General features: G+C 40.0%; 1 protein-coding gene across 9 annotated transcripts in view; it reads right to left on the bottom strand.

Moving 5' to 3' along the window:
- Positions 1–17,792, bottom strand: part of FHOD3 (formin homology 2 domain containing 3) — a 462,688-nt gene that overhangs the window by 152,468 nt on the left and 292,428 nt on the right. For all 9 annotated transcript variants that reach the window (XM_038543473.1, XM_038543482.1, XM_038543483.1 and 6 more), the window contains exons 8-9: positions 15,786–15,880; positions 9,602–9,745 (exon numbers count right to left, since the gene is read on the bottom strand). In XM_038543473.1, coding sequence (XP_038399401.1) covers positions 9,602–9,745; positions 15,786–15,880 — 239 coding nt within the window. The remainder of the gene's footprint in view (positions 1–9,601; positions 9,746–15,785; positions 15,881–17,792) is intronic.

The raw sequence follows: 17,792 nt of genomic DNA on the forward strand, positions 1-17,792 counted from the left end.
TTTCAAAATGCTACCAAGACAGTGATGCCCAAACTGATAAAAATGGCACACAAAAAGGAAAGGAAGGGAAGAGGTGGAGGGAGGATGAGGGGGAAGCCAATCTTACACTTAAGAATACTTGTGTACAAATCCTAAAGAAGTTAGTAAGAAACAGAATTCTAAGAGCATATTTTAAAAAGAATACATTATCACCAAATGGGTTATAGTCTAGGAACATGAGGATGGTTAATAAATGTAAAGAAGTCAATTAAGTAACCAACTAAAAAAACTAGAAAAAGAATAATACAGTAAAACAAAGTTAAAGAAGAAAATTATAAAGATAAAAATTTGAAGAGGAAAGAACACTTCCAAACTCATTTTATGAGGCCAGCATTATCCTGATACCAAAACCAGATACAGATACCCCTCTCCCCCCCACACACACATACACATTACAGGCTAATATCCCTAATGAACATTGTTGCAAAAATTATCAATAAAATATTAGCAAAGGAAATTCATCAATATATTAAAAGGATCATATACCATAATCAAGTGGGATTTATTCCAGAGATGCAAGGCTGGTTTAACATCCACAAATCAATCAACATGATACATCACATTAACAAAGGATAAAAATCATATGTTCATCTCAGCAGGTGAAGAAAAGGCTCTGACAAAATTCAATGTCTATTTATAATGAAAACTCTAAAAAAAGTGGGTATAGAAGGAAATATGTTAATATAATAAAGGCCATTTATGACAAATGCAGAGCTAACATCATACTCAACAGTGAAAAGCTAAAACTTTTCCTCTAAGATCAGAAATAGACAAGGATGCTAGTTCTCATCACTTTTAATCAATATAGTATCTGGAGTCCTAACCACACCAATTAGGCAAGTAAAAAAAATGAAAGGCATCCAAATTGGAAAGGAATTAGTAAAAGTATCACTATTCACAGATATACTATATAAAGTTCTAAAGACTCTGCTGAAAAATGATTAGAACTCATAAGTGAATTTAATAAAGTTATAGGATACAAAGCATTCAGAAATTGGTGTTTATATATACTAATAATGAACTATCAGAAAGAAAAATTAGAAAAGAGTCCCATTTACAATTGCACCCAAAAAATATCTAAGATTAAATTTAACCAATGAGGTGAAAAACCTATGTTCTAACAACTATGAAACACTGATGAAAGAAATTGAAGAAGACACAAATAAGAGGAAAATATGCCATTCTGCTGGATTGGAAGAATACTGTTAAAATGTCCATGCTACCCAAGTAATCTACAGATTCAATGCAATCTCCATCAAAATACCAAAGGCATTTTCATAGAAGTGGAACAAATAATCCTAAAATTTGTGTGGAACCACAGAAGACCCGAAACGGCCAAAGCAATCTTGAGAAAGAAAAAGCTGGAGTTATCATGCTCCATGATTTCAAACTATACTACAAAGCTATAGTAATCAAAACAGTATAGTACTAACACAAACATACATATATAGATCAATAGGACAGAAATAAGACCATGCTTATGTGCTCAATAAATCTCTGACAAAGGAAGCAAGAATATACAATGGGGAAAAGACAGCCTCTTCAATAAATGGTGATAGGAAAACTGCACAGCTACATATTTAAAAAATCACACTGGACCACTTTCTTACACCATACACAAAAATAAACTGAAAATCAAATCTAAAGACATGAATATAAGACCTGAAACCACAAAATTCCTAGAAGAAAACAGGCAATAAGCTCTGATATCAACTTCAGCAATATTTTTCTAGACCAGTCTCCTGAGGCAAGGTTAGCAAAAGCAAAAATAAACAAATGGGATTATATCAAACTAAAAAACTTTTTGTACAGTGAAGGAAACCATCAACAAAGCAAAAAAAAAAAAAAAAAGGCAACCTACTAAATGGGAGAAGGTATTTGCAAATCACACATCCAATAAGGAGTTAATATCCAAAATATATCAAGAACCTCCAAAACTACCCAAACAGCCCAATTAAAAAATGAGCAGAGAACTTGGATATTTTTCCAAAGAAAACATCCAGATGGCCAACAGATACAGGAAAAATGCTCAACATCACAAATCATCAGGGATACACATATCAAAATCACAGTGAGATATCACTTACACTAGTCAAGATCAGCTGTTATCAAAAAGGCAAGAAATAACATGTGTTGGTGGGAAAATGGGAACCTTCATGCACCGTTGGTGAGAACATAAATTGGTGCAGTCACTCTGGAGAACAGCACAGAGATTCCTCAAAAAGTTAAAAATAGAACTACTCTATGATCCAGCAATCCCACTTCTGGGTATTTCTCCAAAGAAAATGAAAACAGCAATTCAAAAGAGATATATGTACCCTTATGTTTATTGCAGTTTTATTTATAATAGCCAAGCTATGGAAGAAGCAGCCTGAGTGTCTACTGACAGATGAATGGATAAATAAGATGTGGTATATATACACCATGGAATATTACTCAGCCATAAAACAGAACAAAATCTTGTTATTTGCAACAACACGGATGGACTGAGAGGGTAGAGTGCTAAGTGAAATAAGTCCAACAGAGAAAGATAAATACATTATTTTACTTATACATGGAACATGAAAAAACTAAACAAACCAACAAAACAGACTCATAGATATAAGAGCAAAGACGATTGCCCTTGCCAGTGTGGGCAGGCCCCATCTGATCTGTTGAACTCTAGTTACAGAAGAGAGATGGGTTCAGACAAGGGAAATAGATGAAGGGGATTAAGAGGTACAAACTTTCAGTTATAAAATAAGTAAGTCATGGGGATGTAATGTACAGCACAGGGTATATGGTCAATAACTTTGTACAGTGACAGATACCTAAACTTACGGGGATCAATTCATAATGTATAAAACCATTGAAATCATTATGATGTATACCTAATAGGATATTGTATGTCAACCATACCTCAATTTTAAAAACAAGTATTGAGGGGCACCTGGGTAGCTCAGTCAGTTAAGTGTCTGTTTTTGGTGTGGGTCGTGATCCCGGGGTTCTGTGACGGAGCCCTGCCTCAGGCTTCCTGCTCAGCAGGGAAACTGCTTCTCCCTCTCCTCTCCACTGGTGCTCTATCTCTGTCACTATCTCTTCAATAAATAAATAACTTTAAAAAAAACAATTACTGAGGGGCATTTGGGTAGCTCAGGAGGTTGAGCACCTGATTCTCGATTTTGGCTCAGGTCATGATCTCAAGTTGTGAGATCAAGCCCTGCATTGGACTCTGGACCACATTCAGTGGGGAGTCTGCTTGAGATTCTTTCTCTCCCTTGGCCCCTCCTCCCCTCATTCTCTATCTATCTATCAATAAATAAATAAATAAATAAATAAATAAATAAATAAATCGTTAAAAATAAATAAAAAGAAGTATTGAGTTACAGACAGAAAAGCAGTGCAAATCATACATAAGCCAAAATTATTATCTGGAAAAAACCTCAACAAAATAGTCAAACTATTAGTTTACCTAAAATTACAAACAAATATTATGAAATAACCAAAGAAAAATATCTAACTGGAACAGATGAAGTTAAAAACATTCATAAGAGATAACTATACGCCTCTTTGCTAATCCATTTAAAATCTAAACACGGGATGCCTGGGTGGCTCGGCAGTTAAGCATCTGCCTTTGACTCAGGGTGTGATTCTGGAGTCCTGGGATTGAGTCCCACATCGGGTTGCCTGCAGGGAGCCTGCTTCTCTCTCTGCCTGTGTCTCTGCCTCTCTCTCTGTGTCTGTCATGAGTAAATAGATAAAATTTTTTAAAAATTTAGAAAAATCTAAATGAATAAGTTCCTAATAAAATATAATTTAGCAAAATTGATCACAGTAAAGATAGGGAATTTAAATAGACTAAACACCATAGAAAAAAATAGTTACTAAACATCATAGAAAAACAAGTTACCCAGTGCACACATGCACGTGTGCGCGCACACACACACTCCTCCTCACAGAGGGCCACACAACTCCCTAAGGGAATTCTATCAAATCATCAAGGACCAGAAACAAGGGCAGAGAGAAGGAAGACAAATTTCTAAATATTTTTATAAAGCAAGAATAAAACTGATACTTAAACATAAGAAGTATTGCACACACACACCAAAAGAAAAGTACAAGAACACTCACAGCAGCACTGTTTGTCATAGCAACGAAACTAAACCAACCAACATTCATCAAGAGAACAGCAGGTGAATAAATTGTCATACATTCACCAGCAGTGAAAATGAATACATGAGAGCTCCACACAACAACAGGGGTAGGTTTTTTGTTTGTTTTTTAAGTAGGCTCCACACCCAGCATGGAACCCAACACAGGGCTTGAGCTCACAACCCTGAGATCAAGACCTGAGCTGAGATCAAGAATCAGATACTTAACAGACTAAGCCACCCAGGTGCCCCCACATGAATAAGTTTAAAAAACAATAAGCAAATGAGAAAACTGTAAAAGGCTACAAATGATATATTTCCTTTTATTAAAAGTTTGAGAACAGATATAATTAAACAGTATGTTGTTTAGGGATACAGACTGGGAGGAAAGAGTTAAAAGAGCTGGCCTGTGACCTCTTTGCTTCTTTTATAGGGCAATGCCTCTGGGGAAAGAAAAGGCAAGTGACTCCTTCTAATCTTTAGTTAAGTATGCTAATAACCAGACTACCTAATAAATAGCCTAACAATATTTGCTAAAATGAGAGCTCTTGTTTCTGGAATGTCCTTACCGGGACAGGACTGGCTAAGGATTACCTATAGTAAATAAACCTGGAATGTATGGGCTTATAAACATGACTCTGAGCTATGTAGCTGAGATGTCTCATAATGGAATCCTACTTGCTGGGTGAGGAGACCTATGATCCCCACTTGGAGACCCCACCAATTTTCTGGGTCAGGGAGCACGTCTGATGCATGAAGAAAAGACCTGGGACAGACCCCTCCCTGCTTCCTCTGCACCTCTATAGCATCTGTATTCTTGAAATTATTAGCATAACTAGATTAGTACAGCTAGATAACAAGATCTCTGATCTGTTGACTCTGATTTGATAATCTGATCCTCTGTGTTCACTCACAGAATAAGTGATTTTCAGGTAAAAGTATAAAGAAAACAAAAGAATAGTGCTGGGGATTAGTGGGAATGACACCAGGGAGGGCTACAAAGGACACTTCAGAGTTACTGGTAATGTTCTAATTCTTAAATATATGAGGGTATCAGTCAGGATTCTTCAGAGAAACAGAATAAATAGGATATGTATGGATATCTATAATAAAAGAACTGGCTCTCATGATTGTGGAGGCTCACAAGACCCAAGATCTGCAGTCCAAAAGCCTGAGAACCAATGGTGTTAGTGTCAGATGGAGTTCAAAAGTAGTAGGCAACCTATGTCTCAGCTCATTACCATCAGGTAGAGAGGATTTGTTCTGTTCAGGCCTTCAACAGATTGGATAAGGCCTGCCCACACTGGCAAGGGCAATCTTCTTTTCCTTAGTCTCCCAACTCAGATCATAATCTCATCCAGAAAACCCCCTCATAGACACACCTCGAATAATTTTTGACCAATTATCTGAGCATCTTGTGGCCCAGTCAGGTTGACACATAGCCATCACAATGGGTATTTGTTTTACTGTTCTTTAAATAACATACATGCATTGTATTTGTGAATAATATGACCTTGATGCTGAAAGTATTAAGAAAAAGCAATCTAATAAAAGGAAGATGGTGAATACAGAACACTTTTGAAAAGGCTGATATGAGGGGGAAGAGAAAGATGGGAGGTAGGTGGGCTTGAAGTCAGAGTCAGGTGGGCTGAAGAGAAGCTATAGCTTCAAACAGGAAGTTTCCTAGGGTTGATATCAAGGCCACTTTTCAAAATTCACTCCCAGATGGCTCACTAATGGGAAATTCACCTGCATTATGCAGTCTTCCCAATATACATCAACTACATAGAATCCAAAGCTGTATCCATGGAAGCCTCTGGTTGAGCACAGTCTCAGAGATGGGAGTTCTGAATGGGAGGCGGTAGGGAGTTAAGGTAAAAAGAGATATCCGTACTGGGAAAAGTCTACCTTCCACCTTCAAGTAAGCCAACTGTCTTTAGTTTCTTCCTTCTCCACCTCTACTATTCTTACCTTAACCTCTCATTTAGGAGCCATAAGAATAAGTAAACACAAAAGTTTGAACAGATAACCAGGGAAATGAGGCTCAGCTGGAGAAGATGCCCAGAGCCTGCTAGGTGGCTATGGGAAGCTTTAAAGCTCTGATAACAAGTATCTCTAGTTCAGTTTCTTCTACTTTCTAAGATCATATAAAGATAATTCTGTTCTGACCCTTGTTACTTTTTATGACAATGATTTGTAGCAAATAGTGAAATTACATGTCAGCCTCTTCAATTCTACCTGGTAAAATCACAATGGAGCCTCTTAAACTGGGAAATATCCCTCCAAGTGCTCTAGCCATGCACAAAAAAATTTATGAATAAAGCTGTCCATCATAACAGTATGTCTAATTGCACAAAGTTTAGAAATAATCCAAATCTGAAATAAAAAGGAGATTGGCTATATGCATTATGGTACATGAATACAGACAGAATATTATGTTCCTAATAAAATTAAGTTCTTGAAGATTTAATGACAAAAAAATGGCTCCAACATATTTAGCAATAAAGATTCAGTACACAACACTGCATATAGATGATTAAGCCCCTGGTTACATACACCTACATATACAAAAAAGGCTAGAAAAAATGGACTAAAATGTTAATCATGGTTAGTAACAGAGCCATGGATGACTTTTTCCTTTTACATTTATATATTCCTCAATGAGTACATAATTTTTATAAGTGGAAAAAGAAATATTAAAAATATATATCACTATGAATAAGACTGATAAGTTAGGTCAGAAGTGGAATACAAACTACATACTGGGAAAAATATATTAAAATTTATATTTGATAAGGGTCAGATATCCAGCATATGTAAAGAATACTTACAACTCAAGAGTAACAAAACAACCCAATTTAAAAATAGGCAAAGGATCTTAGTAGACATTTCTTCCAAAACATAGAAAAATGGCCAGTAGGCACTTGGAAAGATGTTCAACATCATTAGTCACTGGGGAAATGCAAATCATGACCAAAATGTGTACCACTTCACACCCACTAGGATGGCTATAATTTTTTAAAATAAAGCACAATAATAAACATTGAGGAAGATGAGGAGAAATTGGAACCCTCATTACACTCATTACAATGGTGCAGGCTCAATGGAAAATAGTCTGGCAGTCCCTCAAACAGTTGCCCATCAAGTTACCATTATGACCAGCAATTTTACTCTTAGATATATAGCCAAGAGAATTGAAAGTATATATTCAATTGAACTCCAATAAAAAAAATTTTTTTAAATAAAAAAAGAAAGTATATGTTCATACAGAAACTTGTACACAAATGTTAATGGCACCATTATTCATATTGGCCAAAATATGGAAATAACCCAACTGCCCATCAAGTGACAAAGAGGTAAACAAAATGTGGTGTTACCCATCAAAAGAACATTAGCACAAAAAAGAACCAAGTACAGATACATGCTTAAAACAGAGATGAACCCTGAAAACAAGTGAAAGCTAGTCACAAAAGTCACATGTTGTATGGTCCCATTTATAGGAAATGTCCAGAAGAGGTAAATCCATAGAGTGGATTAGTAGTTTGGGGGTATGCAGTATGTGAGGCAGGGAGAAACAGAAGTGTTTGCTAACAGGTATGAGGTTTCTTTTTGGGATGATGAGTATATTCTGGATAACAGCCTCAAGGATAGCCTAGTTCACACCATTATTATGGGTAAGCATGTCTAAAGTCATAAACTTTCCTATTTAGTCACACAACCTAGTGGAATCAGATCTCCAGATTCTGGCCCCCCCCGGCCATGGAAGGAAAATGGGACAGTGAGGATCAGCAACAAGGAATGTGATTTGCTACTCATAAAATGTGCTCTAAGAGCACATTTAGAGCCCAGACAATCGTCACATCAGATAAACAACTTTAATAAGGGGGCATTTGACCTAAAACTAACCGACAGGGAACAATTTGAACTCAAGTCAACAAGCCATGATGTGTAAAAAAAAAATAAAAAAATAAAAAAATAAAAATAAAAAATAAAAATAAAAATAAAATAAAATAAAATAAAATAAAATAAAATAAAATAAATAAATAAATAAAAATTAAAAAAAAACAAGTCATGATGTGTAACCTATCTTCATGGATGTGTCATGGGTACGACTATACAGGGCTCCATGCTCGGTTTAATACTCTTTGGCCAGCTTGAAATTTTATCTTTAAATTTGTGGGGATTTTTTTTTTAATTTACTTTTTAGAGAGAGAAGGTGAGATCAAGTGGGGCAGGGAGGAACAGAGGGAGAGGGACAAGTAGACTCTGCCCTGAGCACAGAACCCAAAGTGGCACTGGTCCCACAACCCTGAAATCACTACCTAAGCCAAAATCAAGAGCTGGATGCCTAACTGACTGAGCCACCCAGGTGCCCCTAAACTTGTGTTTTATAATTGAAGTCCAATGAAACAATGGATCATGGGCATGAGTAGGGGAAGTAGATGCAATATGCATGTGTGCCATTTCTTGCACCCATGCACATTGAGTGCTGATAGATGCATGGTATGTGGGAGTTCAGTGAGAATCGAAATGAATACAAGGTAAGTATGTTCCTTTGTAACTAAGTGCAGGCACGGAAAGCCCTGGAGCCCTAGAGCCCTTCCATGTAAACCAGAACTGGCTTTGAATGAAGAGATGGCAACCCAAGGGTCCTACCATATGCTTTCTTACCTGGGTTACTCTGCTATACCAGCCAACCACTTATGCTGAAATGAGAGGAAAAACTAGAGATATGGAATCCCACAGTTCCTTTTCCTTTCAGCTTTTCCTTACACATAGGTAAATAGAAGGTAGAGTGTTAATAGACTGAACACATATCAAGAAGTGAAGTTAAAAACAGAGTTCATAAAAAAAAAAAAAAAAACAGAGTTCATCTTATATGGTGTTTCCATTGGTCCACTAGGAACAAAATACACAGGCCTATAGGAGTTCATAAACTGGAAATTGCATATGGTTCTACACAGAGGCTAAATGCTCTTATATTTGCATTTTAAACTGGCATTACACAATATAGAGCTGAACAGTAAAATCTACACTAGTATTTTAAAACTTTTATTTTTACTTCCTTGCAATGGCAATAAATAGCAAATAAAACACTATAATGAGGCAAGAGAGACCGCAGAGGAAAGGAAAAAGCTAGCTGGGTAGTATCTTGAATAGGAAGCAAGGGACCAAGGTCCTCCTACATCAGGGGTTCTCACATTTGAGTAAACACCAGCAAGCAGCACCTGGATGCTTGCACTATGCTGATTGCTGCACCCACTCTCAGAGTTTCTGAATCAGGAGATCTGGGTTTGGGGCCTCAGAACCTACATTTTGTAAAGCTCTCAGGTGGTGTCTACTACCCCACACTCAGAACCACTGGCCTTAGAATGTGTTTAGCTGGCCTCTGACAAGCTGTATGATGCCAAACAAAAGGTATATGCTGTTACCTCATAAATGTTCAACTGCTCTACCAAGTCCAGGTCGGTCCCTTTCTTGTTCAAGTGTCGCTGGGACACAGCCGCAATGCCCAGCTCCTCCAGGCAGTCCACCACATCGTAGAAGCTGTCTTGGTCTGGCAATCCTGACAATGTCTAAAGAAAGAACAGGACACAAACATGTTTTAGGGGACTGTCTCAAGACTCTCAAAGCATTTTTTGCAGCGTAGCCATTGGCCAGGGTTATAACTATAGGGACAAACCAGATAGATCACCAGATCATTTGAGAAAAAAACTCCTTTAGTGTGGTAAACAGAATGGACCCCAAGAGTCCATTTCTGGTATATAGGTACTGTATAATCCCCTTAAGTCTAAGCAGGACATTTCCATAATTAAATTACATTATATGGCAAAGGTGAAGGGATTTTACAGATATTCAAGTCCCAAATCAGCTGATTTTGCCTAATTAAAGGTAAGACTATCCTGGGTGGGCCTGACCTAATCAGGTGGGCCATTTAAAAGCAGGTTTAGGCATTTCCGGAGCTCAGAGACTAGGAGAGAGATTACCCTGCTGGCCCCAAAGAAGCAGCAAGCCACCATGAGTTCTCCAGCTGCAAGGAAATGAACTCTGCCAACAACCACAAAAGCTTGGAAGAGGATCCTAAGTCTCAGACCAGACTCCAGGGTCGACACCTTGACTACAGCTTTGTGAGACTGAGCAGAGGACCCAGCTAGGCGGTGCCTGGAGCCTGTCCCATGGAAACTGTGAGATGATAAGTCTGTGTTGTTTTAAGCTGCTAAATCTGTGGTAATTTGTTACATGGCAATAGAAAACTAACATGCTCAGTGATTAGAAACTCCTGTTAGGATCAATCTACCAACAGCTGGGTTTAGAACAGAATAATGACTCCTTTTTCTTTCAATTTGGTAGGCTTTCCCCCTTGGTCTAGGAAATTTAAGAAAACATGAAAAATTTCAAAGCAGCAACCAAGGAAAAAAGATAACCCAAGGGGGAAAAGCTAACTTCTCTTTGAATTCTGTGTCTCTTAAAAGAAAGGGCTTCTGCTCAGAACTGGAGGGGCCTGAGGTGATTCACTGCAAGCCTTTATCTTATGAACGGGGGAGATGAGGGCTTGGGAGGGAAGGGATTTGCTCCTGCAGATCTGGGATAAAAGCCTCGTCTCTCCTCACACACTCATTTTCTACACAAATTATGGTGGCTTGAAATTCCAAACACAGGTCTTTACTCTCTGTTTCATTGCCTTTGCATTTTCAAGAGCCATATGTGTATATTTCAAAATTATTTGGAACTCATTGGGGAAAAGACCAACCCTTAAAAACAGTTCACAGCACCAACTTCTCCAACATCCCTATTTGAGGGCTATTAATTATTAGAAATAATATCTTTATTCATGACCCAAATGATTGCTTTTTCCTTTCAATGCTGAGCAAAGAGTACACAACTCACTGCTGTTGAGATCAGAAACAAAGGAAAAGTAACCGGGATGGGATAGCTTAATTAAGCAGGTACCCCAGCAAGACCCAGAACGGGAGGCTGTGAGCCAGTCTGACTCCATCATAAACAGGTGCTCACACCAAAGCGGCCACGTGGGAAAGCGCATGCCAGCGCCTGCAGGTGCCAGGAGGCAGCATCTCTGTGGTAGTGGGCAAGAGCAGTCCCCTGAGCGGTCACTGGCTCCTGACAATGTTAAAAAAGTTTGCAGCCTTTCAAAGAATCCTATCCTCAGAACAATCCATCTTCTGGTTTTAGTGAAAACCCTTGAACTTGTTAAGAGAATGGGACCCCAAGGCTAGGACAGGTTAATGGAAGTGCTCTGATCGCAGACTCTGCCAAATTCTCAATTTTAAGAACCCAGTGAGTTGACATTTAGTGTTGGATTCAAAACTTCCTACTCAACAGCGTGGGGGCTGAGATGAGGCAGAGAGAAGCCTTCTCACCTCTCAGTTCCCTTCCCTTCCTCCCTTTTTCTCCCTGCTGAGAATCAGCTGCAGTTCTCACAAAAGTTTCCAGGGGGTTAAATTCCTAGACCTAATTCCCACTGCCTTAGCAAGCCCCACCACGATGGCAGCAGGGGCGAGGGCGTGTTACTATTAAACAATTAGGTCCATAGAACTGAACAGACTCAGGGAGCCTTGCTCAATAATAGGTCCAGAAGCAAAGGTATTAGGAGGTCATTTGTCATTTCCACCATGAAAATTTGGGTGGGAGCCAAAATGTACCAGCCCCTTCCATGTGTGGCTACAGGGGAGGTGGCCTTCTGCCCCACACAAACACAACTTTTCTCCAGTTGTTGAGGAAGACCATCTATCCTAGAAACACATTCACCTATTTCCAGCTAATTCTCCAACATGCTCAGCAAACTGTGCCATGCCTTCACCCCTCCCTGGGTCCTGTCCTTGCATTTCTACTCTGCTCAATTGCCTCCTTCTGGCAAAGGCAGCAGCTGCCCCCGAGATGTTTGTGAGGGAAACGTCTCTTGGTGCTTTCACTGTCAGATGACGCTCATGACTCCCTTTCCTGCCTCATCTCAGACTTGTCTTACCAGGGCTGGTGACCTGTAAATCTCCACAGGCATCTCTCAGAGGGAGAAATTTCTGTCCTAAAGGACATTTTCTTTTCCTCTCCTGGGTTCTCACTGATTGCATCAAATCTTCCTGATAGGAAAAAACCAGTGTGGCAAACGCCTGCACACAAATTTTCTATATCCTAGAATACTACGCAGCAGTAGAAAGGAGCAACCATTTATACCCCCAGTAATGGATCAACCTCAAAGGCATTATGCTGAGTGAGAGAAGCCAGCCTCAAAGGGTTAGATCTATCCTGTATGATTCTATTTGATATTTTTAAAATGACAAAACTATAGTGCTAGAGAAAGGTTGTCAGGGGTAGGAAGAGGGAATCGGGAGATGACTGTAAAAGGCTAACATGAGGGAAATTTGGGGAGAGATGGGAATGTTCTAGATTCTAACTGTGAAGGCTCTACAACTATACAAATGTTACAATTGACATAGCTGAGCTTTTTTACGAGTTTCTGGTATGAGAACTAACAATAAATGAAATGTGAAAACAAAGGCGAAGACTCAGCATGAATCCCATCCAGGTTACTTAGCCCTTCCCTGAAAGCTCCAAGCCAGCCTCACAGTCACAGTAATACCTTGTTATTCATCCCCCCCCACCCCACCCCACCCCACATCTGCCTCTTCCTATTCCACAAGGTGGTCAATATCAATATCAAAGTGGGGGGCTCCCACCGAGGGGATTTCAGCGGGATCACGACAGGGCATTATAGAACTTCAGCTTGCAGAATGAGAAACAAAAACTTAGAAAAGCAATATAATAATTTCCCAGATTTCAGAGTCAGAATTTTTTTCCAGACCATATTAACATTTCAATTTATTATTATTTTTGTTGTTGTTGGTTGGGATCTCAGAAGATTTTACTCACAGGGGCAATAGGACTAAAATTCAACAAAAGAAAACAAACCCAGTGTGGGTGCCAAAGGTTTATTCAACCTTTTTTGAGGAAAGCATGACATCTGGAATAATGTCCATAGGATCTTCCTCGACTTCCCCTGAGCCAGAACTAGCAAAAGAGGAGATAGAACTGCCAGAAGAGAAAGAGTAAGCGAGGAATTCCTGGACATTAAGTGCCATCTGATGCCAAGGAGAATGTGGCACATGCTGGGTCCTTGCCAGTGACTAGCAGCAGGATGCCCAAGCCCGCAGATGCTGCTGGGACCAGCAGAACCGCCCAGCACGGCCCCTGCCAATAGGATGGGTAGCGTTACAATGGAAAACACCAGGCAAGAAGGAAGAGTCCATTTTTGCTGAAGTCCATGTTTTCCAAAACAATGTCACTGAAGGACTGAAGGACAGGAAATAGATGACCTTAATCTTTAAAAAAAGAAAAATGCACATACACACACACTTAAAACCAGAAAATTGCTTTAAAACTGCATATAGTAAAATCAACTCACAAATACATTTGAAAACATAAACAGAATTTTTAGGATTATCCTACAGAAAAGTACTGCCCCTTCCTCACCAGGACTATAGAAGAATTTCCTGGGTCCTCATCAACAAAGGCATTTTATTAAAAAGCAACCCTGGCCAACGAGAATCAGGGGAAAATGTCTGTTGTTTTACTATCTATTTCTTTTCATCTTAATTGGTTGAATATCCTTCATTTCTCGACTGGGCTCTTAATATATTGAGGACTGTATAATTTTCTGCCCTATTTTTTGCAACAATTTTCCCAATTTGCCACTTGCCCTTAGCTTTTATTTGTGGTTTTCATTTTTACAAATAAGACCTTTCTCTAATAATTTTATGCGGTGAAATAAATTTCCTCCCCTTTGGATTCTTTTTTGGCAGGTTTGATTATTAAAATAATTTTCATCTACCAGACACAAATTCATCTTCACCACTACTTCTCGTTTTTCTACCGTTGGATGTGTTACACTGAATTCTTTAATCTGTCTGGAATTCATTTGGTATTGGTCAAAGTATGTATTTGTTTATTTCCATTTAGCACACGCTTCTCCCCAGTCCTGAATGAAGCTGACCCATCCTTACTGATTTCAGTCCTAGGGTGAGATGTTCTGTGCAGTGAGGGCTGTTTCAGCGCTTCTTGGCTCACATCATCTGTCTGCTGAGGAAAGAGCCAGCACCATGTTGTTTTAGTCCTTAGAGTTTGCACAACACTCTAATATCGAGTAGAAATGACTTCTCATAATACTTTCTACTAATGTGTCCCCAGTTTGTCAGGGGAAATGTTTCCCTAGTTCTATTTCACAAAGAGATTCTGAATCTTCTCTGAAGAACCACCCATCATTGCAGTCAGTACTGTAGGCCTGTGCCCAGCAGCTTGGGGAGGAAAAGCAGGCCCCTGGGGTGGGTGGTGTGATTCCTAGGGTCTAGGACAAAGTAATCTGCAGGACATACCCCTACCAACCATAGTTTTAAGGAGAAAGGGACTCCAGTCCCAAGAGTGGGCTGTCCGAGGGCAGCATAGGATCAGCACTCTCTCCAGGGAGGGATACTGAAGACTGCTGCTACTGCCCTCCCAGCTGGTGACCAGGAGGGATGTGTTGGGGTTGGGGGGAGTACAAGGGTGATGTTACCTTCATAAAAGGAGGATGGGACCCGCCCCCAGCAGTCAGAATTCAATAAGCAGTGGAACAAGAGTGTCTTTATTTCTCCTGGATTGTAAGCTATTTTCTTAGGGTAAACGTGATTTATATTCTTTTTAAAAATAATTATTTATTTGAGAGAGAGAGAGAGCGAGTGAGCGAATGCAGGAGAGGGGCAAAAGGAGAGAGAGAGAGGGAAAGAAAGAAAGAATCTTAAGCAGAGTCCGTGCTGAGCATGGAGCCTGACACGGGGCTTGATTTCATGACCCTGAGACCATGATCTGAGCTGAAACCAAGAGTTGGATGTTTAACCGACTGGGCCACCCAGGCACCCCAAAACTTGTTGATTTATATTTTTCAGGAAAAATGTTTTTAAGGGGATATCTTGATAGGAAAAGTAATCATAAAATGCTGTCATCTTTCTGGTTTTGTTAGAAAAGACCAAAGTAGAGAAAGCACACAGACACTCCCAGGCTTTACATGTATGAGCACCAGCCTGCAGGCACCCACATCACATGTGGCTAGAAAGGGTTTTCTCTTGCAAAGAAGAACACTGGTAGCCATGGTCCCAGCCACCATCGTGGGGGTCCTACGTGAGGTGGCCTTTAGTTGGAGGGCAAATTGTAGATTTTCACATTGTACCAGTTCCCTAGGGCTGCCATAACAATGTAACACAAACTTGGATTAAAACAGCAGAAATTTTCTCTGAAGGCTCTAGAGAAGGATCCTTCTCTGCCTTATCCTATGTTGGCTTCTGGCAATCCTTGGCATTCTTTGGCATTCCTTGGTCTCTAATCTCTGCCTCTGTCTTCACACAGCTATCTTCCTCATGTTCATGTGCATATACTGTCTTCCCTCTGTGTCTCTTTTCTTCTAAATCATGTGGGATTAGGGCCCATCTTAACAACTTCACCTTACCTTGATTACATCTGCAAAGACCCTATTTCCAAATAAGGTCACATTCACAGATAGGGGTTCATAGGGGTTAAGGCTTCAACATATCAGTTAAGGGGACATAATTCAATTCTTAATCATCAACCAACCTTGTTCACTAATGTCATTGCATAAACCAGCAGCTCTGTGTCGACCCCATCTTTTTCCTCCAGGATTTCCATGATATTTGACCAGGGTTTGACTCCTATGAGTAAAGCAAAAATCATTAGAAACAACAAGTCAATACTCCTTATCCAACTAATATCACAGTTTATTCAAAGACTTATCACCCAATGATGCTGGTGTCTTCAGTCACCAAATTTCAAAGCATACCCTTAGGGTGAACTTGAACATGCTTCTAATTTGGCAATAATATACCACCACATCATTCTTGTCCAGTTGAAAATGTATATTCTATGTCAGCATGGCTATCAATTCGCTTGAAAGTTCTCTTTATATTAAATATGTAATTTGAGGAAATCCAGTCATGTGCATTTCACTCTCTGAGCGTGGAAACTCTTGATAAATGCTCTCTATATGTCCATCGGCATATTATGCTCTGATCTCTTGCAAGGAAAGGGATATCGGAGATCTTTACATTCGCTTAAACAGTGGACTCCAAGAAATACTGGGGAAACATCTGTCTAACAAACATTTCAAGAACAGAAGTATATTATGATTCAACCCAGGAACAAATACTGGTTAAGCATCAACAGGGTACAAAGAACCCACCTCACCAAAAAGCTGGTTCTTTGAACCCTGTTGATGCTTAGCCAGTATTTGTGCCGATGGTCGCAGAGGGCCTGGTACAAGAAGTGGCTCTGCAAATGAAAGCTCAGGGGTGGTTATTCCCTGGCTCCCAGAGAGGGCAGGAAAATCCATCACATTCAGTACTGTACAGCCAAGGCCAAGGTTACATAGGGCAGACAAAACCAGGACACAGTTTCCTATGCCTGAGATAAACATTTGAAGGGAGGTATTGCCTCACCTTTGGCATGGCGGCATGGAACATGAAGCTCCTTCCTGTTTTCTCTATAAAGTTCTCAAAGGGATATTGCTTATTCTTACTGATAAAAGTAAATTCTGAAATAATGTAAAACCAGTGGCTTCCAAACGCAGGTTCTTGGATGAGTCATGTCAGAGCTCATCTGCTGGCCTTGAGAAAAAAGCTCTCCAAAGGGCAGCAGTGGTAGCTGTCTTATCTCTTTGCTCTTAGCACAGTGTCTGGCACTTAATAGGTCTGACTAGTAAATGGGGAACTACGGGAGGGCATGAAGTGGGGTAAGCTGGAGCAGTTTTGAAGGAACCAGAGGGCGAATGCAGGAAGAGAAGGAAGGAGATGAGGAGAATTTTAAAAAGGAACAGGCACCTACTCTATGACTTAGGAACACAGAGTTTCACATAGGGGTCTATTGGTTCTCCTACCTTGTGAACAGAGAGGCTTTTCCTTTGACAAAACTGCCCAGTTGGTCAGAATGAGGCAAGCTACTCTAACCCTAACTCCAAACACAAACTCATGACCTTTCACCTATTAACCACTGACATACCCCTTGCTGCTATTTACCATCAAAGTATTCTGAAGTCCTCAGCTGTGCTTCAAACCAGCAAAGAAACCATTTCTGCCCTCATGACAGTCAACCACAGTCAACGTGGTCAGTAGGTCATGGGTCTCACTGTTCAGGTGCCGTTAGAGCACTCCAAGTACTTCTCCTGTGTTTAGGACAAGCGTAACCAGTATCATTCACACTCGGCACCCAACCCTAGCATAAAACATGGGTTCTAGCGGGTTACCCACATACGGTTCAAAGGGGGCCTGAAGGAGACTACGCTGACGCAAAGCATTTCCAATAGCACTAGTGGACCCAGGACAGCCTTCTGGTTGCGAGCTTTGGAACCACAAGCCAAACGGCCTAGGGAAGGCAAAGCCAAGAAGCAAAGGCAGGCTCCCAGAGAGAGGGAGGTACAGCCAGACCATATCCTCGCCCACATACAAACGCACTCATGTGTGCACCATTTAATCCTTTATAATGAAAACACTCAAACACTGGCTTAATTTAGTTGAAAAACATGTTCTTCAGCTGTGATATCTGATTACCTTTTATGGATTTCAACGTCTG

Source organism: Canis lupus, chromosome 7 (genome assembly GCF_011100685.1).
Source record: "Canis lupus familiaris isolate Mischka breed German Shepherd chromosome 7, alternate assembly UU_Cfam_GSD_1.0, whole genome shotgun sequence".
Taxonomy (NCBI): Eukaryota; Metazoa; Chordata; class Mammalia; order Carnivora; family Canidae; genus Canis; species Canis lupus.